The sequence below is a fragment of the Protopterus annectens genome, chromosome 1.part2, assembly GCF_019279795.1.
Source record: "Protopterus annectens isolate FY-2018-M chromosome 1.part2, PAN1.0, whole genome shotgun sequence".
NCBI lineage: Eukaryota > Metazoa > Chordata > Ceratodontiformes > Protopteridae > Protopterus > Protopterus annectens.
The window spans coordinates 933,648,676-933,676,105 of NC_056727.1; the positions used below are offsets into that span (position 1 = coordinate 933,648,676).

The following is a 27,430-nucleotide window of genomic DNA, read 5'->3' on the forward strand; positions in this document are numbered from 1 at the left end:
ATCCATACTTGGACGACTGCCTTATTCAAGCAGAGAGCAACGATATTCTTCTAAACCATCTGACGTTTGTAAAAAGATTGCTAATCTGCCTAGGGTACACAGTAAACAAAAAGAAGTCAAAACTAGTGCCCTCACAAGAGATAATATTCCTGGGTGCCAGCTTAAATGCAACGACCCAGATGGCTTATCTCACGCCAGAGAAGCAAAGACAACTGACTCAATACTTTCAATTGATGGCAACAAAACCCCAACTCCCTGCAAGAAAAATTCTGCAGGCCTTGGAGTTCATGGCATCCTGCATACTACCAATACCATATGCCAGACTGCATATGAGGAAATTACAATGGTACCTAAAAAGTGTTTAGACTCTACTGTCACAGTTTGGAAGCAGTAATACCACTTATTCCCTGCCTACAACAGGAGTTTCGATGGTGGGCACAGGCATGTCACCTCAACAAGGGACAGCCTTTCACTCTACCCACAGCCAGGCAAACTCTAACAGATGCTTTGGATTACGCCTGGGGAGCACACATGGCAGGAAAATGTATTCAGGGCAAGTGGGCCGCAGACCAAATGCATCTTCACATCAATCAAAAAGAGATGCTAGCTGTACAAAATGCCCTAACTGCTTTCAGGGACCTTCTGCATCCAGGACAACTATTACTAAAGACAGACAACACCACAGTTATGTGGTACATAAACAAGCAAGGGGGCACTCATTCTTATCCCCTCTGCAGACAAGTCATGACTTTGTGGAACACAGCTCTAACCTATCAAGTTAATCTGCAAGCGCAATTCCTGCCAGGAAAGAAAAGTACTCTGGAAGACGACTTAAGCAGAAACATTATGGATCCTCACGAGTGGAAATTAAATCCACAAGTGTTCAGCATGATAACACAAAAATGGGGGAGCCCAGACATAGATATTTTGCCTCCCCAATGAATTGCCAAGTACAGAATTTCTGCACAAGGACTTGCCACACACAAGCATGGAAAGTGGATGCTCTCTCGTTCAGCTGGAAAAACCTAAAAGTTTATGCCTTCCCACCACTGCCTCTCCTTTCAAAGGTACTCCTGAAAGCCAGACAAGAAAAGCCAAAAATGATCCTGATTGCCCCAGACTGGTCACGCCAGCACTGGTACCCAATCTTAAAGAACTTAGCTCAAGGCCCACCATGGATTTTACCTCAAATTCTGCATCTTCTTACTCAACAAAACAATCCGATCCTGCACAGCCAGCTCAAAACCTTAAACCTGACTGCATGCAGATTCCTTAGACTAGCAAACAACACCTCTCTCTAAAGCTGTTATGGATGTCATTTTGGAGGCCAGGAGGCCTAGCACCAGGAAATCCTATTCAGAAAAGTGGAAGAGATTCTGTGCCTGGAACCAGGCTCAAAGCTTTGACTCTCTTGTCCCAAATATTCCTCAGATATTACAATGAGATGCTGGACAAAGGTCTATCCTTCTCATCCATTAAGATCCACGCCTCTGCCATCTCAGCTCATTACAACCCGGATCCTCCTATTTTCTCTCTTCCATTGCTAAAACAGTACCTCAGAGGGGCTAAAAACATAAGACCGCCCTGGAGAGCACCAACACCAACTTGGGACCTTAATTTTGTCTTGGAAAATTTATTTATTTTTATTTTATTTTACATTTGTTGACCGGGCTAGTCTAGCTGGATATATGTCCATTTTCAGTAGAGGCCCGGGGAGAAAAGCTCCACACATAACATAAGCAAGACAGATAGACACATTGTTAATAAAGACTTGCACATAAAAATATACATTTAAATCAACTAGTAATCAAAAATCAGCATACATTAAAGGAACTCAAAAATTTAGATTCATACACAATGTTCTGTCGATTTCAAAGCAAGTTTACCTAAAACATATGGTTATGCAGTAAGGCAACAGCCATGAAGATTACAGTAAAAGCTCGAAGGGAAGAGAAGTAGGAGTATGAAGGAAAGAAAAGAAATGGCACAAGGCCAGAATCATAAGTAAGAGAGGAGAAGAAAAAAGACAGTCAAGACGAGGTGGGAGAGATAGTAGACGTAGGTCAGAGCATAAGAGGACAGCAGGGAAGGGAAGCAGGGTAGACGTTCGTTTTCAGGCAAAATGAAGGGTTAAAGGTTAGGAGAGAGTAAGGAGAGGGAAGTTAGCCTGGAGTACTACAGGAACAGAGCCAGTGGTTTTGGAAAGTTAGCCTGGAGTACTACAAGAACAGAGCCAGTGGTTTTGGAAATGTAGTTTGATTTGTTGTTTGAAGAGAGGCAGGGATGAGATTAGTGTCAACTCTTTAGGCAGCAAATTCCATACTCTGCCTACAGTATTGGTGAAAAGAGTCACCAGCTAAGTTGTGGGCCTTTATGGGTTTGGTCATAAGTTTACAGGAGGAACGAAGAGAGGTGAGATTGTTATAATGGAGTAGAAGTTGTGAACGTATAGGGGTATTACTAGGTTGGTACAGTATTTTGTGGGCAATTGTAAGTTGTGAAATATTAAGATAGTTTTGTAGTTCCAGCCAGCCTAACTGTTTCAAATTGAGGCAGTGATGTGTTCTAAAAGGGTTATCAGTGGCGAAGCGGGCAATGTTATTATAGCAAGTTGCTAGTTTGTTTAGGTTAGTTTTTTTTTTTTTTTGAGGTTGGTGAAGATAGGAGAGGCATAGAAGAAGGCATAGAAGTTTCTGCTACACACAGCATGGGAAAACTAACTTTACCTCCTTTTGAGCCAGCCAATTCAGCAGAATTAAAATGTGTCATGGAAAACTGCTTTGCTTCTGGCAATAACCACAGCACGAAGAGTCTCAGAGTTACAGGCACTAATGGCAGTGGAGCCTTTCATCATTTTTCACCAAGACAGGGTTTCCTTGAGAGCAAACCCTTCATTTATGCCAAAAGTGGTCTCCAGTCTGGCTCTTAACCAAACTATCCACTTGCCAACTTTTTATCCAAATCCCCAGAATAAAGGGGAGAGACTTCTGCATTCATTGGACATACACAGCTACGTTTCTACTTGGACAAAACAAAAGCTTTCAGGAAAACTGAGCAATTGTTTGTAACATATGCTGCAGGATCAGAGGGAAAGGCTATTTCAAAGCAGACCATTTTAAAGTGGATAGGACAGTATCTGTTTCTGCTACACACAGCATGGGAAAACTGTACCTAGCAACATTAGGCCACATTCCACCAGGGCAACAGCCACTTCAACTGCCTACCTTGGAGTACCTACCAAAGATATCCTGGAAGCTGCAACTTGGAGTTCAGTGCACACCTTTACCAAATATTATCACTTGCCTCTTTATTCTAAATTCAGAGCTGGGTTTGCCACTGCAGTGCTGCAGGGCCTCATAGCCACCCCAAATCCTCTATAGAACCAGCCACCCCACCTCAGCTTTGGGATTCGACCCAAGTGTAATGACCGCAGCAGTGAAACACGATGAACATAGTACAGTTTTGTACCTACCATAAATGTAGATGTTCGAGTATATTCACTGCTGCAGTCCAGGTTACCCTCCCTCCATCTCCTCTTTCCTAGCTGGGACTTATCTATACCTTTCTACCCTATACTACCTATGTGGTGTATTTGCTGGTAACTGAAGGTTTTGGTTTTACTTTTCATGTATTTTTTATTAGCAATATGTATTGCCTACCTGTTTGGGGGCACCTGACATCTGGGGCAAGAAAAACTGAAGAAAATGGCATCGGCTGTATCTTGTATACCCCTGGCGCACTGACGTCCGGGAAGAGGTGACAGCAAACGACGATGGACCAAGACTTTGGAACTCTGGCCGATTGTGGGACTGCCTGATGGCAGGATAACCCAAGTGTAATGACTGCAGCAGTGAGTACACTCTAACATCTACATTTATGGTAGGTGCAAAACTGTACTTTCTGTGCACCAGTGTATGGGCACATAGCCTTTGGAGAGGCTGAGTGTGTTTAGCTGAGGGGTTAGTTCATCTTTGAGCTTGTGTAGGATGCAGCCTGGGACACCGACCGGTCCCATTGATGCTGTGTTTTTGGCTTTGGAGAGGGCTGTTTTAACCCGAGTGTGTGTAATTTCAGGGGCACTACATTCTTCTGTTATGGTTATGGGGCCTTTTGGGGGTGAGAGGAGGGTGAAGTTTGTACTGACGCTGTCTGCCAGGATGTTGTCGATATTGGTCAATTCAGTGTATTTTGTGCCATTCTGCACTAACTCCAAGCAAATCTGAGAATTGCCACTTAGATTCTTGACATAGCTAAAGAATACCTTGTGGTTATCCATGGAGTCCTTGGCAATTTTTCTTTTGAAGCTAGCCTTGAATGATTTTGAGGGATCATAATTTCTTGCTGATACTGATCAGGGGTGTCTTCCTTTCTTGGGATTTTACTCTCTTCTGTACTAGTTTCCTCCTCCTATTGTATAGCTTGTTTATGGCAGGGGTCCACTAGACTGGTTTCCTTTTCTTGGAGAAAGAGTCTTGGTTTTGCTTGGGATAGCACGATCCATGCATTCTTGTAGGTGCCCGTAGAGTGCATTAGTAAAGGATTTTGCTGCTTGGGCAGCGTTATCCTTTAGCATGGGGGCTTTGAAACTTTCCACCTCGGTCTTGAGTAACGTGAAGTTTGCTTTTGAAAAGTTTTTCACGGTGACTTCTTTGACCTGGGGTGGGGGTGGAATGTTGATATCCGGAGTGATTAGTTTATGTTCAGATCAAACCAGTGAGGGGTTGACCATCAGGTATCTTGTTCTTATGGAAATATAAACCCCTGAGATTTTATGCCTAGATCCTGCTGTTATTTTTTTATTTATTGCACTCATTTTCTCTTTCAACACTTTCTACATTCTATCTGCAGTTTTTTCACTGAGCACATCACTCCAATTAGTTTTACATAGGGTCTGTTTTGCTTTTATAATCTGTAATTAATCTTCTGTGCATTGGTTCAGATTTCAGTTTGGCAGAATTGTCTATCAACTATTTATTATAACTCCATGATCACTGCACATCAATGGTGGTAAAACCTGTATACTATACTAACACCTAGTAGCTTAGTATGTGTAACTCTTGAGTCGGAGTGTTTCATTATTAGTCCATATTGGTGTCCTTGTGAGATTTAGGGGTAAAGAATCAGTCTTGAAATTTAGCAACTGTTGGGAGCTGTCTAGCCAAGCTTCAGTGGAAGAGAAAGGCTCTCGGATAACTGTTTTATTTTACATTGTTTTACTTTTATAGCCTCATTTTGAAAGGGAATCTAAGACGAATGATATACTACTCCAGTACAGTCTGCGGCCTAGAAAAGAGGAGCTTAAACAGAAGTTTACTGATGAGAAAACAGAGGAACATGACTGGAAAAGGATATCACTAAACAAAAGAGAGATGGAATTTGGTCAACAGACAACAGAGTTGGGATTTGGTGGAAGAATAGGTATGTTTATGAGAGAAAAAGAATCCATTGTTGAAATTGTAAAACTTTGCAGTGTGGTGTATTACGTAATATAACTATTTCTTTTTCAGGAGCAGTTTTCTTGATGATGATTCTACCTTCCATTGTGTTCATCTTGATTTTGATGAGTGGGGCAGATGATCCAAGTGTTTTTAATATTCCTCCTAGATTGCCCTGTCTGCATTCCTTATGGAATAGCACCGTATGTGGGTTTTTCCTGTTATGGGTCTTTTTTCAGGCCCTTCTCTACTTACTTCCACTTGGTAAGGTAAGTTTCAAATAACTACAGCTGTATTGCAGTTTCTGTGACCTACACTGTAAAGTTGCATTAGCACTGATGTCAAGTGTTGTAAGCTAAATGTCTTCTTTTTAGACTGATAATACAACCCACATCAGTTGTTATAAATAAATAATGCTTTGCTTAGAGTTGGTTTCATCTACTGTATTTCACATTGAGGATATTCAGATGTTCTTCGTGTTTCACTGTTGCAGTCATTACATTTGAGTAATCTGCTGGCAGGTTGCCCTCAGTCGGCCTGATTAACAAAGTCTTGGGTCCTAGCGTCAGTTACTGTCCCTTCCATGACGTCAGGTCGTCAGGGGTGTAAAACATGCAGCCAACGCCATTTTCATCAGTCTTTCTTGCCGCACAGTGCCCAAAGCCGAAGCAGTTCGCAAGTGCCGGTTGGCCGACTCCTGAAATTTTCGTTTTCGAGTTTCAGAACCGAAGTCTTCAACCTAAAGCTAAGTACCCCGTTGGGGAATCCTTACCGATGTCAGTCAAAGTTAATAATTGGATTACTTGTGGGAAGCAAATACCTCATAAGGATTTTCATTTGTACTGTATTCCTTGCCTAGGCCCCGACTACAATGTGCCTTGCTGTCGGTTTTGTGCTAAATTTAAGCAACGCACTATTAAGCGTCGGTATATTTCTGCATCTAAATATTTTGGCTCAAGATTTAACTATCCTGAAATGTCGTCGTTTAGCAATTCTGACTACCAGAATTCACAAAAAAACGCAAAGAAAGACAGACCATCTAGGTCCAAAACCAATGAAGCTTTTAAACCAGTCGCCGGTACTCAGTGAGACGCTTTCGCAGCCCCTGATACCCGCTACTTTTGATTTGCAGGCCTCTACTGATACCCATTCGGAGTCCTGTACACAGCGAGATACTTTAAGTATTGAACCCGCGGATTTCTCTACCTTAGATGGGTCCAGAGCAGTTGAGCAGGCACCGGCTTCTGCGGGTGTCTTCAGGCCTAAAGATTTGTATATTAAACAGACGCCATCTTCAAAAACCAAGGCCAAAACCAACTTCTGTGTCTCAAAAAACCAATGCTTGGCCCACATGTACAGGCCCCTATGCCTAAAAAACAAATTATCAAAATGGCTGAGGATTTAATTACCTTGATCAGGGGTCCCCAACCCCCTCCTGCTAAGAGGCCTAGGCAAGGCACTGATTATGAATCTTCAGATCAAGTTTCCATTTCTTCGGATTCCTCTTTTGATCAGGAATTATCTATTCCACCTTATGAGGACTCTGATGCAGAAGAATCTATCATCTCTGCTTCTGCTCCTAAGGATTTTTCTTTTGGAGAAACTTTGCATACCTTAAGGGAACATTTTCATTGGGAGAGTCAGGATTTTTCAGAATCCAAAAAGAGGCTTAGGGATTTCCTTCTTCCTCAGCGTAGGCCTTTGGCTATACCTCCTGTTCCAGACATTGTTGATGTTTTCTCAGAATCCGGCATGGCTCCTGATTCCCTTCCTCCAGCTCCTAGTAAGCCAGACAGATATTACAGGGTTCCTGACTCCCACAAATAATTTTTAAAAATCCTTCTGCTGACCCTGAAACCATTTCTCAGGGTCCCAAGGGTGTTAAGGCTTCTACTGCTAAAAATCATACCCCTTCTGATAGAGACTCCAGGGCGCTGGATATATGGGGTAAGAAGGTTTACACATCTTTAACCCTCAGCAGCATGTCATGGGCTTACTTAAACAGAAAATGATGATGATGATTTCTGACTGTGTGGAAAATAGAGTTACAGGATTTATTGCATTCAGCTGAACAAGTTGGAAAGCATACTTTGCAATGTGGTTTTAATTCCTTGGAGGCCTCTTGCAGGGCCGCTGTTACTGGGTCTGTGACAAGAAGGCATGCTTGGCTCGAGGAGAAAAATCTGCCTGATCTTGTTAAAGCAAAATTGTTGGATGCTCCTTTATAACAGGACAGTCTATTTGGTAATAGGGCAGAAGTTTTGAAAAAGATGGAAGACAAAGCTAAATCTATGCAAACTGTAAAAGATTTACTACAAGTGCAGCCACCCAGGTTCAGTAGGCACTGGCCTACTAAGAATTGTTCCTTTCCAGTACCCACCAGAGCCGCTCAGGTCAAACCTAGACACTCCAAAGGCTCCAGGTTTCAGGTACAAGGAACTTGCAGAACAAAACAATGGGGTACCTCCATCTCCATATCTGGAAATAGCAAGGCACATCCCTACGGTAAACAGTCTCAATGACTTTCCTCTGCCATTTCCAAGCACTTATCTTTTGACAGCCCCTTTGGGGGGAAAACTAGCACTTCATGCACAAAATTGGCATCTAATTACCCAGGACAAGCGGATTTTAAAGATGGTATCCCAGGGATACAGATTTAATTTCCACACATTGCCAATTCCAAACGGATGGCCAGATCTGCCACCAAATCAGTGGGCACAGAAACAAGTTACGTCCCCTCATGAATATGGGGGCTATTCAACCAGTACCAGAAAAGGGAAAAGGTTTTTATTCAGAACTTTTCCTAGTACCCAGAAAAGCCAAATAATGGCGTCCAATTCTGGACTTATCCATTCTAAATACTTTCCTGAACATTCCAAAATTCAAGATGCTGACTTTACAACAGTTACTGCCTATGCTAGGCAAGGATGCCTGGTTGGTAACTCTAGACTTAGAGGCTTACCTGCATATCCCAATCCGGGAATCTTGTAGAGAGGATACCTCCGCTTCAAAGCAGGCTATTTGCATTACCAGTTTGCTGCACTGCCCTTTGGCTTATCTACTGCGCCCAGGGTCTTCACAAAGTGACTGGCACCAGTAATTGCATTTTGCAGACAAAGAAACATTCAAATTTATCCTTATCTGGACGATTCAGGCAGAAAACAAGGACACTCTTCTACAGCATCTGGTGTTTGTAAAAAGGCTTCTAACTTGCCTTGGGTACACCATAAATGAAAAGAAATTTATTTTTTTATTTATTTTATTTTTTTATCATTTGTTGACCGGGAAAGTCCACCTAGGTTCCACAGAGCCTGTTTTCAGCGGAGGCCCGGGGAGAAATGCTCCTGATGAGAAATGCTCCAGATGCATGTCTTTGTTATCAGTAGGCTCCAGGTTTCAGTCACAAGGAACTTACAGAACAACTGGCCTACTGGTGCCAGAAATCACAACTGGTACCCTCTCAGAAATTACATTCTTGGGTGAAAGCTTGACTACAACTGCCCAGATTGCTTACCTCATGCCAGGAAAACAAATCCAATTGATGACTTACTTCAAACAAGTGACCACAAAAACCCAGTTATCTACAAGACAAATTCTGCAGGTCTTGGGGTTCATGGCTTCCTGCATTCTTCTAATTCCATATGCAAGACTGCATATGAGGAAACTTCAATGGTACCTAAAAAGCTTATGGAGTCAACATTGTCACAGCCAGGAAACGATGATTCCTATCATTCCTTGCCTGCAGCAAGAGTTTCTATGGTGAGCAGAGGCCTCTCACCAAAACAAGGGACGGTCATTCATTCCACCCCCTGCCACCCAAACTCTGACTACATACGCATCAGACTATGCTTGGGGGGCGCATCTGGCTGGGAGATGCATTCAGAGCGAATGGAGCCTAAATCAAATGCATCTGCATATCAACCAGAAAGAGATGCTAGCTGTACGGAATGCTCTGACAGCTTTCAAGGACTTTCTTCATCCAGGACAACTACTGATAAAGATGGGCAACACTGCAGTCATGTGGTACATAAACAAGCAGGGGGGTACCCATTTCTGCCCCCTTTACAGACTAGCCATGGCTTTGTGGAACACAGCCTTGACTTACCCAAATACATCTACAAGCTCAATTCCTGCCAGTAAAGAAAAATACTCTGGCAGACGAACTCAGCAGAAATCTTGTGGACCCACACAAATGGAAACTGGATCCGCAAATCTTCAACATGTTGACATGCAAATGGGGGAGCCCAGACATAGTTTTGGGGTGAGGCAAAAAGATCTATCGGTTGGATTCTTGTGTAGAATTTGTCCATCACAAAAAAGCTTGGAAAGTGGATGCGCTATCCTTCAGCTGGAAAAACCTATCAGTATATGCATTTCCCCATCTGCCTTTGCTCCTCAAGGTATTCCTAAAAGTCAGGCAAGAAAAAACAAAAATGATTGATTGCTCCAGACTGGCCTCGCCAACACTGCTACTCGCTCCTACACAATATGTCGCACCTTCCTCCGTGGTACCTGCCTCAGACACCTTATCTACTGTCTCAGCAGAACTTTCAGCTCATTACAACACAGAGCCTTCCCAATTTTCTCATCCCCTGCTAAAGCAGTATCTCAAAGGGGCCAAAATTTTAAGACCTCCCAGGAGAGCACCAACTCCTGCATTGGGACCTCAATTTTGTGTTGGAAAAGCTCACCCTACCTCCTTTTGAGCCATCTGTTACTGCGGACATAAAATCTCTTGGAAGACTGCTTTTTCTTTTAGCAGTCACTTCAGCTAGAAGGATTTCAGAACTACAGGCTCTCATGGCAGTGGAGCTTTTTATTATTTTTACCCGGACAGGTTAGTGCTCAGGACTAATCCATCCTTTATGCCTAAAATGGTATCTAGTGTGGCTCTCAATCAGACCATTCATCAGCCAACTTTTTTCCCAAATCCACAGAACAAGGTGGGAGCGGATTCTGCATTCATTGGATGTACACAGACAACTAAGACTCTACTTAAACAGGACAAAATCTCTAAGAAAATCTGAGCAACTACTGGTGGCATTTGCTGCAGGGGCAGAGGGAAAGGCCATTTCAAAGCAGACTTTCAAAATGGATAAGCCATTGTATTCGTTTCTGCTACATGCATCATGGTAAACCTGTCCCCAAGGGGATCAGATGCCATTCCACCAGGGCTGAATCTACTTCTGCAGCCTTTCACAGTGTGGTTCCTACCAGAGACAGCTGCTACCTGGAGCACAGTTCATACGTTCACCAAGTATTACAATTTACCTCTCTTCTCTAAATCCAGAGCAGGCTTTGCCACTGCTGTTCTGCAAGGCCTAATAGCTACTCCTAATGCTGTACAATTCCATCCCCCCAACCATAGCTTTGGGATTCTACCCAAATGTAATGACCAACAGTGAAACACGAAGAACATTGTACAGTTGTGTACACTTGACCATAAATGTAGATTTTACATATTCACTGTTGCAGTCCTGGTTACCCGCCACCCCCCTACTTTTCTCTTTTTATACCTCTTCCTTCTGTTACTATACTAAAGTCTTTTTGTTGCATTTGCTTTTATTTGGAGGCATATTTTTTGTGTTCTAAATTACATGTATATGTGTGTGTGTGTGTGTGTGTGTGTGTGTGTGTGTGTGTGTGTGTATATATATATATATATATATATATATCTATATAGCTACCCATTTGAGGGGCACCTGACATCTGGGGCAAGAAAAACTGATGAAAATGGCGTCTGCTGCATTTTTTATATCCCTGCCGACCTGACATCGTGGAAGAAGGGGCAGCAACCGGCGCAGGACCCAAGACTTTGTTTATCAGGCCAACTGAGGGCAACCTGCCAGCAGATTACCCACATGTAATGACTGCAACAGTGAATACACTTAAACGTCTACATTTCTGATGTGTACACAACTGTACTATATTTCTACTGTTTTTTTTGTTCCTGTTCCTATGCACATTTATTTCTTTTATGTCGTGAGTGGTGTACAAGTGATATTTTGTATAACCACTGAGTAGCTGTCGCTGGTGTACAGTCTAATGCGTCAAATTAATTTGAAGTTACTGGGTTAAATTCCTTTTGGTCTCTGTCCAGAAGATGGTGCCTCTTGCCCATTGGCCACTGTCGTGCTGCTGTAGGATGGCTGCTTTACACCCCTCTCCAAAAATACACACCCACATATTCACTCACACTTAATAAAATGTTAGAGTGAAGGAAGTGTGCACTTGTATGTACTGTTTGTGACCATACATATCACCAAGACTGACAACATTGTAATGTCAGAACGCAGTCCAGCAATTTTTTTTAAAACACTTTGTTTTAGAAAAAAAAGTGTGCTGTCCAGTAAAAGCAGTAATTTGTATCCATTTTTACAAATCAGTGTACCCTGAAGGCAGGAAATTAAAACGTGCAGAGTGCATTTCCTACCTACTCTTGTATCCCTATCCTGCCTAATGTGCAAATCAGTCTACTCAATTACTGGAGTGATCTGATTTCATTTGCACTCCATCCTCTGATCCAGCTTGGCCGCTTTTCTTTTAGACTCTTGCATCGACTCTCGAGCTCCTCCCTTTACCCATAATGCCCCATACCCCTGTTTTACCTCAGATCTCATTTGATGCTCTGCTGCGTATGTGCATCGTGCTCTCTTGAGCTCAGGCTGTAGTTCAAGTTTTTGCGAGTACAAAATTTTATATTTCATTTTCTGCCTTCTTTGCTTAAATGTACTTCTGCTATACCTCACTCTGTCATCAGTTTCCAGTGTTTTTACTTTCTTTGCATTAGGTCTGAGTCCCCTTGTTTCTTCCTATTCATTTCTGTCAGGTACTCCATGTTACTATTGCTGGTAACTTTTTTCCACTTTAACAAAAATTTTCTTACCGTTATTTAGGGTAGTTATTTAATACCATTACTGGTATTCTATTAGTTTTTTCTTTTTCTTAATTTTTGTTGATCTTGCTTTACATTTTTCTTTGCGCCTAAGATAACTTAATAGCAAACAGGCTTCAAAAAGTGCACTTCCTGTGGGCATAAGATCCCAAATTTGATGCCCACAAGGAGTGCATGTATTGCTTAGGAGTAGGCCATCTTGAAATCCCTTGTCGGATCTGTGCCGTTTCATTTCTCTGGTCTTGAGTGATAGACATAATTTAGTTCTGAAGGGATTGCTGCCTACTTCTGTTCCTTCCTCTTCAGCTTTCTTTTTTCAGGGGCTCAGTCCTCCCCACTACCACGATGAAGAAGTCTGTCAACTTCAGAGTGCAGGGAGCATAGAAAACATTCTCCCACCAGGTCTCTAATTCCTGCTCCTCCCTTGGAGCCACCTGCAAAACAATCTAAGCATTTGTATCCAGTAACAGGATGTCCAAGTCTTTTCAGCCTCGAAGTCCCCATCTCTCGAGCCTATTTCTCCTAGGCTCCAATCTCCAGTTTTAGAAAAAGACACCCAAAAGTTTGTCTCCATCCTCCCTCCACTTCATTATCTGCCACATCCTCTCAAAGTCTCTTTGAAGCTGATGTGGATAGGATGATGAAAGTCCTCTGAGCTCAGATCAAGATGGGGGGGGGGGTATTGCAAGCTTAGTCTCCCACCAGATCTGCGAGTCTTTAACCTGTATTTCATACCAGTGTCTCTCCTGCCCCTATCTGACCAGTGATTTCAGGGCCTTTGGGATTTGAGAGTCTTGAGCTGACGAGTCTGATCTGAAGACGACATCTTCAACTCAGACTGTGCCCCTGACTCGTTTGGTGCCAATCCCCCTAGAGAAGGATGAGTCTTAGAGCTGAAGCATTGGCACCGGATCTGGTGGGATCCCTCAATTCTGAGGTTTTCAAAGCTGTTGCTTCCCCTCAGAGCCTCTGTGTTGCGTAACTTGGGTCCGACTGTTCCTCCCTTATGACAGCAGCCTGGGGCAAGGCCAGAGCTTAGCTGCTGCTGGAATTTCGGTGGCAGTGATGCTGGCAACTGCTTTTCCTGGTCTTTCTGTGTTTAAGGTGGTGGAAAGGGCTGTCTCTCTCACCAGAGAGCTCATTCTACTCTTGCATCTTGAGATCCTACCTCCTTCGAATCCGACTTCTGAACCTCATCATCCTATCCCTCAGAGCCAGCTAGCCTGTATGAGCTTTACTGGCTGTTCCCGCACAGGAGCTTCCCCTGTCTTCCAACACCCCTCCAGATCATCTCATTGAGGTCTTTCAGAAGAGACAAAGGAGGCACATGGATTCCCCTCGGGAATCTTTGGCCAAAGACGCACTGACTTCAATGAAGGAGAGGGGTTCCAAAGATTTCCATGGAAAGACTTCTGCTTTGGAGACTTTCTAGAAATCTTTAATCAGAAAGGAGGGTGATCTTCTGATCTAGTTTCCCAGGAAGAGTTGATGTTCGTAGCGGATGACCTTGTAGAGTTTGTGTCTTGCTGGGCATGGAAGGAACCAGGTACCATGGAACCAATTCCCTGTCACCCAGACAAGTTCCTTGCTCCACCCAAAGACGCAACAGTTTCTGTAGATGCCATGGTTGTAGTGCCAGCCACAAAAAAAGGAGCTAGATGAACAAAGCTTTACTGTTCATCCTACTAAGAGAATGGCTGAAGACCTTATTACCTTAATTAAAGGAAGCCAGCCTTCCCCTCTAAGAGACCTAGAACTGATTTTCCTTCTGATTCTTCTCATCAGGAATCTGATATTTCTGTTCCTTCTGATTACCAGTATTTGCTGTTATCTACCTATGAGAATTCTGATGCAGAGGATTCCATTCCCTCTGCTTCCCCTCCAGAAGATTTTTCTTTCTGTGAAACCTTGCACACTCTTAGGGAGCATTTCCGTGACTCCAAAAAGAGGCTTAGGGAATTCTTACTCCTTCCTCAACACAGGCCATTAGCTATCCCTCCTGTTCTGGACATTGTAGATGATGCTTTCTTGGAATCTAGCCTTTCCCCAGACACTTTACCTCCAACTCTCAGAAAACCTGACTAGTATTAGTACCTGACTCTCATAAGTTCCTTTTCAAGTATCCTGCTGTGGATCCGGAGACCCTTTCCCAAGGGCCAAAAGGCATTAAGGCTACTGCTACCAAAAAATCCTACCCCTTCTGATAGAGATTCTAGAGCCTTGGGGTAAGAAGGTATACACGTCTGCTACTTTGGCCATTAGGGCTTTAAATTGCCAGTTCCATATGTTAAAGTACCAGCAACATATTATGGGACTGCATAAACAGAAAATTATGTTAATTCCTGACTCTGCTGAACACAGAATTACAGGATTTAATGCATTCTGCAGAACAAGTTGGTAAACCTACATTGCAGTGTAGTTTTGATTCTTTAGAAACATCTTGGAGGGCTGCTGTCACTGGGTCTACTTGGAAGGCATGCTTGGCTTAAGGAGAAAAACTTGCCAGATCATGTTAAAGCTAAATTACTGGATGCTCCCTTAAGCCAAGACCACCTGTTTGGCAACAAAGCAGAAGTCCTCAAAAGGATGGAGGAAAAAGCTAAATCTATGCAAACTGTTAAAAATTTCCTACAAGTACAGCCTCCTAGATTTAGTAAACATTGGCCTTCAAAGAATTGGTCTTTTCCAGTCTCGTCTAGGTCCTCTAAGTTCAAACCCAGGAACAGCAGACCACCTAGGTTACAGTCTCACACACAGGTCTAAGCAGTGTGGGGCTCCCGCTTCCAAAGCAGGGAGCAGTAAACCACTCCCTACGGAAAAATGTCACAATGACTTAACGTTAACCCTCCTAAGTCCTGCTCAGCTGCCTGCTCCCTTAAGAGGAAAGCTTGCCCTGCATGCAAAAAACTGGGAACTCATTACCCGGGACAAATGTGTTTTGAATATAGTTTCCCAAGGATACAAATTCCACTTCTACTCCCTACCCAACCCCAAACGGTTGGCCAGACCTACCCCCAAATCAGTGGGCGGAGGCCCAACAGCAGTTTCTCTCTCTTCTAAGTGTCAGGGCTATTCAACCTGTCCCAGCAGAACAAAGGGGACAAGGTTTTTATTCAAGACTTTTCCTGGTACCCAGAAAAGACCGCTCCTGGCATCCTATCCTGGACCTCTCTATTCTAAACACCTTTCTGGTAATCCCACAATTCAAAATGCTAACAGTTCAACAGCTTATTCCTATGCTAGGCAATCTTAGACTTAAACTAAGCTTACCTGCACATTCCAATAAGGGAATCTTGCAGGAAGTACCCACGCTTCAGGGCAGGCTCCAATAAGGGAATCTTGCAGGAAGTACGTACACTTCAGGGCAGGCTCCATGCACTATCAGTTCTGTGCGCTTCTGTTTGTGAATACCCAGGGCGCAGTTGATAAGCTAAGCCAAAGTGTCTAGCTCCAGCCATTGCATTTTGCCAACAGAAAAATATTCAGATACACCCATACTTGGATGATTGTCTGATTCAGGCAGAAAGCCAGGACTAGCTATGACAACATCTGGCATTTGTAACGAAACTTCTAACCTCTCTGGGATACACCATAAACGAAAAGAAATCTCACCTAGTACCCTGCCAACAGATTGTATTCCTGGGATCAAGCTTGAACACCACTTCCCAGATGGGTTTCCTCACTCCGGAGAAACAAGTTCATTTCACAACCTACTTCAAACGATTGGCCACAAAACCCCAGCTATTTGCAATGAAAATTCTGCAAGCCCTGAGGTTCCTAGCCTCTTGCATTCAATTAATTTCACATGCAAGACTGCATATAAGGAAACTGCAATGGTATCTAAAAAGCCTATGGTGTCAACATTCTCAGGACCTGGAATCAATGATTCCTGTCATTCCTTGTAAAAAGACAGTCTTTTTGGTGGGCAGAGGCCTGCTACCACAACAAGGGGCTCCCTTTCACTCTACCCCCTGCTGCCCAAGCCCTAACAACATACACATTAGACTCTGCATGGGGGGCTCACTTGCGCAAGGCAGTGCATTCAGGGCAAGTGGAACCCGAGACAGACGCACCTGCATATCAACCAAAAAGAAATGTTAGCTCTACAGACTTCTGTGACAGCCTTCAAAGACCACATTTGTCCAGGACAACTATTGGTAAAGACAGACAACACCACAGTTATGTGGTACAAAAACAAGCAGGGGGGGAACCCACGTGTACCCTCTCTGCAGACTAGCCATGGCTCTTTGGAATACAGCCTTTAGCTACCAGATGCACCTACAAGCTCAATTCTTGCCAGGCAAGCTAAATTCAGACAGACTTGAGCAGAAGTCTCATGGACCCACACAAATGGAAACTGGAACCAAAAATGTTCGTCTTGAACAAATGGGGGACTCCAGAGATAGACCTGTTTGCCTCCCCTCAGAACTACCAATTGGACAAATTCTGCACAAGGACTCCCCACAGTCAAGCTTGGAAGGTGGATGCTCTGTCCTTCACCTCGGAAAGCCTCTCTGTTTATGCCTTTTCCCATCTGCCTCTCCTCTCAAAGGTTCTGCTAAAGATCAAACAGGACAAGCCAAGGACAATACTAATTGCACCAAACTGGCCATGCCAGTATTGGTACCCCCTCTTGCACACTATGGCACTGCTGGAACCATGGCACCTGCCTCAGACCCCTTCCCTGCTGTCCCAGCAGGCGGGCCAGATTCTGCACCCTCATCTTCAAACCATGAACCTTGCAGGCTGGCTGATTCCTTGAGCTCTCCAATAGCATCTCTCAGTGAGCAGGTGCTAGATGTCATTCTGGAGGCAAGGAGACCTAGTACTAGAAAATCATCTGCTGAAAAGTGGAAAAGATACTGTTCCTGGAGCCAGACTCAGGGGGTGGGCACAACAGTGCCCAGCTTACCTTATATTCTTCAGTACTTAACAGAAATGCTCCACAAGGGCCTATCCTTCTCGTCAATTAAAATTCATGCCTCTGCCATTTCAGTTCATCATAATACTGAGCCACCCCTCTTCTCTCACCCTCTGCTAAAACAATTCCTTAGATGGGCCAAAAATTAAGACCCCCCCCCCCTCCTCAGGAGAGTCCCTACTCCGGCCTGGGACCTTAACTTTGTATTGGAAAAGCTCACTTTTCCTCCCTTTGAGCCATCTGCAACAGTAGAGTTGAAATTCCTTTCTTGGAAAACAGCATTCCTTCTAGCCATCACTTCAGCAAGAAGAGTGTCTGAATTACAGGCCCTCATGGCTGTGGGAACCCTTCATTATCTTCAATGCAGACAGGGTTTCCCCTCAGGACAAATCCTTCCTTTATGCCCAAGGTGGTGTCTAGTGTGGCCCTAAATCAGTCCATTCACTTGCCTGCTTTCTTCCCTAATCCACAAAACAAAAAAGAATGAATACTGCACTGTGTGGATGTGCACTAAGCCTCTCAGAAAATCTGAACGGCTGCTAGTTGGCTTTGCTGCAGGGGCAGAGAGGAAGGCCATTTCAAAGCAAACCATTTCCAAATGGATAGCCCATTGCATTAATTTCTGCTACAAGCACCATGGAAAACCTACCCCACAGGGGATAAGATCACATTCCACCAGGGCTGCATCTACCTCTGCAGCCTTTCTCAGAGGAGTCCCTACCTTGAGACATCCTAGAAGCTGCTACCTGGAGCACTGTACATACCGTCACCAAGCATTACCACTTGCCTCAATTTTCTAAATCCATTGCTGGTTTTGCCACTGCAGTCTTGCAGCGCTTAGTAGCTGGCCATAATGCTCTCCAACTTCCTTCTCCCTTTCCTAGCTTTGGGGATCAACCCAAATGTGATGACTGCAACAGTGAAACACTAAGAACATAGTACAGTTGTGTACACTTAGCATGAATGTAGATGTTAAAAGTGTATTCACTGTTGCAGTCCTAGTTACCCTCTCTCCAACCCCCTGACTTCTATTTGCTATACCTCTATTTTTGCTTACTTTGGTGTATTTGCTTTTTTGTTGGAGGTGTAACCTTATATATATAATTGCTTCCCATTATGGAGACACCTGACATCTGGGGCAAGAAAAACTGATGTAATGGCGTCGGCTGCATGCTTTATATCCCTGACTACCTGACGTCATGGAAGATGAGACAGCAGCCGACGCAGGACCCAAGACTTTGTTAATTAGGCCGATAGAGGGCTATCTGTAAGCAGATGACCCAAATGTGATGACTGCAACAATGAATACACTTGAACATCTGCATTTATGGTAAGTGTACACAACTGTACTTTCTTCGGTCTACCGATGTTAGACTCAAACCGATGACTCCTATCTAAAACTACCGAGTTTCTTAGGCCAAAAGTACACGCTACGCCTAGAAAACAGACTACCAAAGCACATGCACCTGTTCCCATGCCACGATGACAAATGCTTAGAATGGCAGAAGACCTTATTATGCCGATTAGGGGAAGTCTGCCTTCCCCTGCTAAGAGGAAAAGAGACCAGTCCCCTGCAGCTTCAACAGACCAGGAGTCCTATGACTCTGAGGTATCGGATTATGAGGACATACCCTTATCTGCTTATGAGGATTCAGATGCAGAGGAATCCATTCCCTCTGCCTCCCTCCAAAGGATTTTTCTTTCTGTGAAACCTTACATACTTTTAAGAGAGCATTTCCACTGAGAATGCAAAGACTATCCTCAGTCCAAAAAGAAGCTCAGACAATTCCTAGATTTGCCACAGCACAGACCTTTAGCAATACCCCCTGTCCTGGAAGTTTGATGTTTTTATGGAATCCCATCTTACTCCTGATACTTTACCCCGGCCCCTAGGAAACCAGACAGGTACTACAGAGTACCTGACACTCATAAATTTCTTTTTAAGAATCCTACTGCTGACCCAGAGATCATTTCCCAGGGGCCTAAAGGTATCAAGGCGACTCTACAGCCAAGAATCCCACCCCTTCGGACGAGGATTCCAGAGCTTTGGACAGATGGGGTAAGAAGGTATATACCTCTGCAACTCTTGCTATTAGGGCATTGAATTATCAGTTTCACATGCTGAAGTACCAGCAACATATTATCGAACCTATTAAACAAAAAATGGCAACCTTTACATACTGCAGAAAATAAAGAACTGCAGGAGCTTATGCACTCTGCAAGCCAAGTCAACAAGCATACTTTGCAGTGTGGCTTTGACGCCCTAGAAGCGTCTTGCAGGGCAGCGGTCACTGGTTCTGTACTGAGAAGGCATGCTTGGCTTAAGTAGCAGAGCTTGCCAATGCTCCTTTGAACAAGGACAGTTTGTTTGGCACCAAAGCAAAAGAGGTTCTTAAAAAGATGGAAGGAAAAGCTAAGTCTATGCAGACTGTTAAAGAATTCTTACAAGTGCAACTTCCTAGATTCAGTAGGCATTGCCGTTCCAAACACTGGTCCTTTCCAGTCCCCTCCAGGCCATCTCAAGCTAGACCCAGGGGAAACAGAGCACCCAGACTACAGTCTCAGGGTATGCAGAGATCTAAGCAAGGGCGTGCCCCCACCCCTAAAGCAGTGAGTGGTAAGCCACCTCCTTACAGAAAAAAACTCACAATGTCTTCAGTACTCCACTCCCCACCTCTGCCCAATTGCTTGTGCCCCTAGGAGGAAAACTTGCCCTTCATGCAAAAAATTGGATGTCCATTACACAAGACCGATAGGTCCTCTACATTTTAACCAGGGGTGCAAATCTTACTTCCACTCAGTGCCAACCCCAAGAGGGTTCCCAGACCTTTCTCCAAACTAGTGGGCAGAGGCTCAAAGCCAAGTTCTTTCCTTGCTCTCCATCAGAGCTATTCAGCTGGTTCCAGTGGCACAGATGGGTCAGGGAACCTATTCCAGACTCTTCCTGGTACCCAAAAAAGAGGGCTGTTGGCGCCCAATCCTGGATCTTTCAATTCTCAACACCTTCCTGGTGGTACCAAAATTCAAAATGCTTACCTTGCAACAGTTTCTTACCTATGCTAGCCAAGGATGCCTGGTTAGTCACCCTAGACCCAAAAGTAGCCTATCTGCACATTCCTATAAGGGAGTCATGCAGGAAGTATCTACGTTTCAGGGCCAGATCTATGCATTCAGTTCTCTGCACTTCCCTTTGGCTTATCCACTGCTCCCAGAGTATTCACAAAATGCCTGGCTCCAGCCATTGCATACTCAGGCAGAGAAGTATCTAAATTTAACGCTACTTGGACGACTGCCTGATTCAGGCAGTCAGGAATTGCTGTTGCAGCACCTGACATTTGTGAAAAACCTTCTCACTTCCTTGGGATACACCATCAAAGAAATGAAATCTGTTGCCCAGTCAAGAGATTGTATTCCTGGGCGCAAGCTTTTTCTGATGGCCTACTTTGAAAAATACTGGAGGCCCTAGGGTTCATGGCCTCATGTATACTGTTAATTCCATATGCAAGACTGCATACGAGGAAACTTCAATGGTACTTAAAAAGTCTTTGGTGCCAACATTCTCAGGACTGGAAACAAGTCATTCCTACCATAACCTGTCTAAGGACAGAGTTCCTTTGGTGGGCAGAAGCATGCAACCACAGCAAGGGACTGCCCTTTACTCAACCCCACGCTGCCTAGACCATATACACAGACTCATCAAACTATGCCTTGGGGGTACACACTGACTGCAAATGCATTCAGGGCCATTGGAGCCCAAGTCAAATTTATCTCTACATCAACAAAAGAGATGCTAGCTATGCAGAATTCCCTGACAGCTTTCAGATCACTACTCCTTCCAGGACAACTTCTAATAAAAACAGACACCAGTTAGCCATGGCCCTGTGGAACACTGCCTTGGACATGCAAGTCCATCTGCAAGCTCATTTCCTGCCATGCAAACAAAACTCACTGGCAGACTACAAGCAGAAATCTCTTAGACACACACGAGTGGCAATTGGAGCCCAAACCTTCTGATTCAGAAATGGGGGACCCCAGAGGTGGATCTCTTTGCCTCCCCCTACAACCACCAGCTTGGAAAATTCTGCACCAGGAATCCTCGCAGCAGGGCCTGGAAAGTGGATGCCCTATCTTTTCAGTGGGAAAATCTCTCCATCTATGCCCTTCCCCCTCTGCCCCTTCTCTCGAGTATTGCTCAAGATAAGACAGGACATATCAAGGACAATTCTGATTGCCCTGGACTGGCCATGCCAGCACTGGTACCCACTCCTGCGCAGCATCCAGTCAGCATCAGTCCACATTGAAAACATTTAGAATTGTTAACTCAATGTCGTAATCTGATGTAGATCTCCACTTAATCCTTGACAGTGGGTTCAGTTCTGTATGTCGTTACTGAATGTCAGAACTGACTCGGCTGTTACTCCAGCTCACGCCTTCCAAAAACACTTGAGCTTAACTTTTACCCAGAATGCTCCTCTCAACATTACCTCAGATCTCGTTTGCTATTTTCAATGTCAGATGTGTCCTTTCCAGTCAGCTCTTGAGCAAATTGCTTGTGTAGTATTCTGTAAGTTTTTCATCTTGTTTAACTTTAATCTTTCTGTCCCTTACCCAGACCTATCTATAAGCTTCTATCTGTCTCTCTCTTTTTTATTAAAATGATCTTTGGTGATGTTTTCATTTCCTTTCCCCTTATTACCTCTGGTAATCTCTTGTACCATTGTTGGTATTTCCACCTCTTTTACAGTTAAAAAAAAAAAAAAAAAAAATTCCCCTCGTGTATGTGTGTATATACGTACTAACATTGCAGAAAAGTCTAAGGGCACTTCTGGCCTTGAGGTGCCAGAAGTGTGATAGAAAGTTACCAAAGTCGGATGGACATCTACTCTGTGTATACTGCTTGGGCCCGGTACATCTTCAGGAAAATTGTGCCATATTTCATGGCTTTAGCCACCAGGTCCTCGTAGAGTTTAAAAATTGAATTTAAGTTTGAAAGGTCTGATGAAGTCAGATTTCAATGAGGCCATATCTGATTCGTTCCGTTCAAAGAATGATATTCGCTCTCCTCCTTATCTTCCTCTTCAAAATATGAGGGAGCTAAAGAGAGGAGCCGATCGTCACTGACTTCCTCGTTGGCTCCACCACCAAAATGACAATCTTTCCCAGTTCCCTCAGTGTCTGGAACCGACCAAGGAGTTGCTTCAAACTTCAGTACCAGTATCAGCACCAATTGGTTCAGCAACTACAGTGGATATAAAAAGTTTATACACCCCTGTTAAAATGCCAGGTTTTTGTGATATGAAAAAATGAGACCACAGTGGGTCACAGAGAAATGCTGTCCTTCACGATTGGCCCTCGGGTCCACTGTATGCCTTTCCCCTGGTTCCTCTCATTTCCCAGTTTCTGAAGAAAGCCAACAGGTCAAAGAACAGGATAATTCTTATTGCCCCTTTTTGGCCTCAACAGATACATTTCCCTTTCTTTGGCCTCCCCTAATTCAGAAACCTTGAATGTTGGACCCAGTTCCAGACCTGATCTCTCATCCAGACGGACTGACTCACCCAAATCTTCACAATCTCAAGCTCATTGCATGTCTTTTCCAGTTCCCATGATAGCCAGGCATTCTAATCTCATTGCCCCAGTTTAACAAATTGTTCTAGCCTCCCACAAGCCTTCCACTAGATGACTATAGCAACAAGTGACAGAAATTTTCAAAATGGGCCACAGGCAGTAATCTTGACCCATATTCTGCACCAGTTCATAAAGTCTTGGAATTTTTTAGCATTGCCTTTTGATGCAGGGGGCGTAGTCTTTGACCGTATGAATGCATCTAGCTGCTATTTCAAATGTTCATGACTATCTAGATAATTAAGCTCTAATGTCCCTTAAGCTCTGTAAAGCCTTTTTGAAGGGAACTCTATTACTGGACCTCCATATAAGGATCATACACCTTGGGACCGTAATTTAGTGCTACAGTCTTTAATTAGTCCCCAGTTTGAACCATCTGCAAGTTGCGACTTAAACATTTATCATGGAAAACCTTGCAAAATCCTCGTTCATTCCTTACATGTGGGTATCGGTTCCGACCTTGGAACTGAGCCGGCCATCTTCCAAGCTTGCGCCAGCTACAAACACTCGAGCTAAAACTCTTACCCAGAATTCCCCTCTCCCTGTTACCTCAGATTTTGTTTGCCGCATCGCCATTTGGTCCTGTCAAGCTACTTCTCTTGAGCTAAGTACAGTATTTTTCTTCATACTAAGTTCTAAGGCAGCTTCTTTTTTTCACAAAAAAGTTATTGGATATCTCTTACTTATCACATTTAGCAAATACCCTTTTTCAAATCCTTTTCAACTCCTTTTCCTCTCTTTACAGCGAGGTAATTCCTTTTTTTACCATCGTTGGTAAACCCCTTTTTCTTACCTTCGGGTATTTCTTGTACCATTGCTGGTATTTTTCTGTTTTTTCTTTCTTTCCTTAACTAACATGACCGATATAAAAGGTAGCCCAGGGTTTAAAAGATGTTTAGATTGTGGCCATAAATTACCTACTTCAGATGCACATTCCCTGTATGTCTATTGCTTGGGTGTGCCTCATTTAACAGTTGACCCGCCTTGTGGGATTTGTAAGAATTTCTCGAACAGGACATTAGTTGAGAGAAAAAATAAATTAATATTGAAGGGGCTACTTAAATCTCCTTTTTCAGAGGCTATTTCTGGGTTGGAGGCTTCATAGGCTCCAAGATCCCATAAGAAAGAGTGATGAACATAAAAAGGCCAAGTCTCTTCCTTCGTCCCCAGTTGGCGACTGTCGGGAACCAAGACCCAAGAAAGCTAAGCTTTCCAGTTTGGATTTGACCTCTTTGGCTCCAGCGCTTTCGGTGCCTAGACCCACGGCACCGAGGCCTTTGGCGCCATCTGCGACTTCGGCACTGACTAGTGTGCCCCATACCACGTTTGTGCCGAGGAGCTCCTATTTTCAGGCTCCCTTACTGGAAGCGACTGTCCAGTCTATGCAGACTGTTATGACGTCGATGGATGATGTTCTTCGTCTTCCCTTGCTGCAGTCCTGACAATTGGGTATAGTCCGCCCCAATACCATCAATTACCATCAATGCTTTGCCGCATGGTCCGATGCAGAAGCAATTTTTGAGATTTTGTACAGAGTTAACATTTTGGTTTTTCTTGCCTCAGTATTTAACCGGATGTCAGAAAAAGTGAATAACTGATTATCATACATTGTGTATACCTTGTTTAGGGCCTGTGCTAGATTTAACAAGCGCACTATTAAGAGGAGGCTTGATTGTGCTAGGTTAGTGTTTGGGAAGCAGGACAAAACAGTGAAGTCTAGGGGTGAGGAACCGCAGTCTCGGAGCCAGAGGTTTTGCCAGGAGTCTCTATGGAGTCTCAGGCAGATACTTTACTGTTACAGGATGTGCCCTCTCAGGAGGTAGGCCAGGCTGAGGGGCTTCTCAGGTAACTGTTCTTCCCTCTCTTCCCAAGGTAGTTAGGGCCTCTCCTTCTGTTGCCAAAGCTTCTTTTAGAGGAAGGCCAAGTTCAGCTTCTGTAGGGGCTTCTCCTAACATTAAACATATGCTTAAAATGGCAGAAGATTTGATTACTCTGATTAGAGGTTCTATGCCCCACCTGATAAGAGGCCTAGGGTGGAACAGGAGTTTGATAGTTTTGAACAGTGTTCACAGGCTTCAGAGTCTTCTGTGGAAGACTTGCAAGAGTTTCCTACTTATTCTGATTCTGATGTGGATGATTCCACTCCTTCAGCTTCTCCTCCTGAGGATTTTTCATTTTCAGAGACTCTTCACTCCATGAGGGAGCACTTTAAATGGGAAGGCCAAGATTACTCTGACTCCTGAAATGGCTTAGGGAATTCTTGTTTTGCCCCAGCATAGGCCCTTAGCTATTCCTCCTGTGTTGAATGTGGTGGAGGATGTTTTTGCAGAGGCTTCTCTGAACCCTGATTCCTTGCCTCCTGCTCCTGTTAAGCCTGATAGGTATTATAGGGTGCCCCATGCTCATAAGTATTTGTTTAAGAGTCCCAGGGCGGACCCAGAAACTGTTTCTCAGGGGCCTAAAGGTGTTAAAGCTTCTGTGGTTAAAAATCCTGTACCCTCTGATAAAGAGGCAAGGGCTTTGGATAGGTGGGGTAAGAAAGTATATACTTCTTCCACTCTAGCCAATTGTCAGTTTCACATGCTAAAATATCAAAATTATCTCCTTTCACAATTGAAATCTAAGGTGGATGGTATAGAGTGTAAAGAGTTGCTGGATTTAGTTCATGTGTCTGAACAAGTGGGTAAGCATCTTTGCAATGTGGTTTTGATGCTGTGCAGGCCTCCCGAGGGTGGCTGCCACTAGTTCTGTTCTTCGCAGGCATGCCTGGTTGAGGGATCAGAATTTAGCTGAGCATGTTAAGACCAGGATTTTGGATGCTCCTTTACAGTCTGATGTGTTGTTTGGACCGCCTGTGGAAGCAGTTTTAAAGAAAATGGAGGACAAAGCTAAGTCTATGCAGACTGTTAAAGATTTTTGGTGCAGCCTCCAAGTTTAGTAGAAATTGGCCTGCTAAGGGGTGGACATATCCTGCTTATGGTTCCCAGTCTAGGGGTAGGTCTAGACGTGGTAGGCGGAGGGCTCACGGTTCGTTTAGCCCTAGATCAGCCAGTCCACCTGCTCAGACTTCTGATGCGGGCAGGGGTCAGTCCCAGAACCAATGACCTGCCTTTTCAGCTGCCAGTGGACTCTCGTCTGGCAGCTCTTTGGAAGGAAGATTGTCTCTTTTCAAAGAAAATTGGGATTTAATCACTCAAGACAGATGGGTGCTGGATATCATTCATCACGGTACAGATTTTATTTCCACACAATGCCCCTTTCAAAGGCATGCCAGATGTTCCTCCTCCACAAAGAAAAGAGGCTCACAAGCAAGTTTCTCAGTTACTCCAGATAGGGGCTATTCAGCCACGTCCCTGTGTCAGAAAGGGTCGATTTTTTATTCGCCCCCGTGTTCCAGTACCAAAGACGGAGACCAATTTTGGATTTATCTATCCTCAACACTTATCTGGACATTCCCAAGTTCAAGATGTTGACGTTACAGCAACTGTTACCTCTGCTGGGCAAGGATCACTGGATGGTAACTTTGGATCTCAAGGAAGCTTACCTTCATGTGCCCATAAGGCTAAGTTGCAGAAAGTATCTGAGATTTTCATTATCAGTTCTCTGCATTGGTTCTGGCTCCAGTGATAGCTTACTTCAGGCTTCAAGGCATTCAAATTTATCCCCTGATTTTGGCTCAAGAAAAGGAACACCTTCTACAGCATCTGGAATATGTCATAGCAGTGCTATGCCTGCAGGGTATTCTGAAGTCCAGTCTAGTACCCTCTCAAGACATGTGCTTTCTGGGTGTGAGACTGAATACAGCAGCCCAGATGGCCCGGACAAACAAAAGAGTCTGTCACTTTACTTCCATCAACTATCTCATCAGTCCGTGCTGACTGCAAGGACAGTCCTTCAAGCATTAGGGTTCATGGCATCTTGTATTCTGGTGCTTCCCAATGCCAAACTGCATATGAGGAAGCTGCAATGGTATCTCAAAATGTATGGACTCAGCACTGCCAAGATTTGGACACTGTCATTCAAATAATACCTTGCCTTCAAAAAGGAATTCTGTGGTGGGCTGGAATGTCACCTAAACAAACAGATGCCTCGGACACTGCTTGGGAGCTCATCTAAATGGAAAGTGGATACAAGACAAGTGGCCTGCCAGACTACAGCATCTACATATCAACATGAAGGAGATGTTAGCAGTCCAGTTTGCATTGATGGCGTTCAAGGAGTTACTTCTTCCAGGGCAGGTGTTGATTCTGACAGACAACACAACTGTCATGTGGTACATCAACAAGCAAGGGGAACACATTCTTATCCTCTATGCAGGCAAGCAATGATTCTATGGGAGACTGCAACTGACTCTTCAGGCAAGGTTTCTGCCAGGAGCACAGAACTCCCTAGCAGATGTATTAAGCAGACAAATCATGGATCCCCAAAACTGGATCTTCATGTATTTCAGAAATTGACAGTGTCATGGGGAACTCCAGACATAGATCTTTTCGCTTCCACTAAACCACCAGCTGCCAAAGTATTGCACAAAGGGGTTTCATCACACAGCTTGGA

General features: G+C 44.0%; 1 protein-coding gene across 4 annotated transcripts in view; it reads left to right on the forward strand.

Annotated features, from left to right (window-relative positions):
• LBR (lamin B receptor) overlaps window positions 1-27,430 on the forward strand; it is a 962,918-nt gene that overhangs the window by 400,031 nt on the left and 535,457 nt on the right. For all 4 annotated transcript variants that reach the window (XM_044059838.1, XM_044059844.1, XM_044059847.1 and 1 more), the window contains 2 exons: window positions 5,226-5,418; window positions 5,508-5,704. In XM_044059838.1, the coding sequence (XP_043915773.1) occupies window positions 5,226-5,418; window positions 5,508-5,704 (390 nt within the window). The remainder of the gene's footprint in view (window positions 1-5,225; window positions 5,419-5,507; window positions 5,705-27,430) is intronic.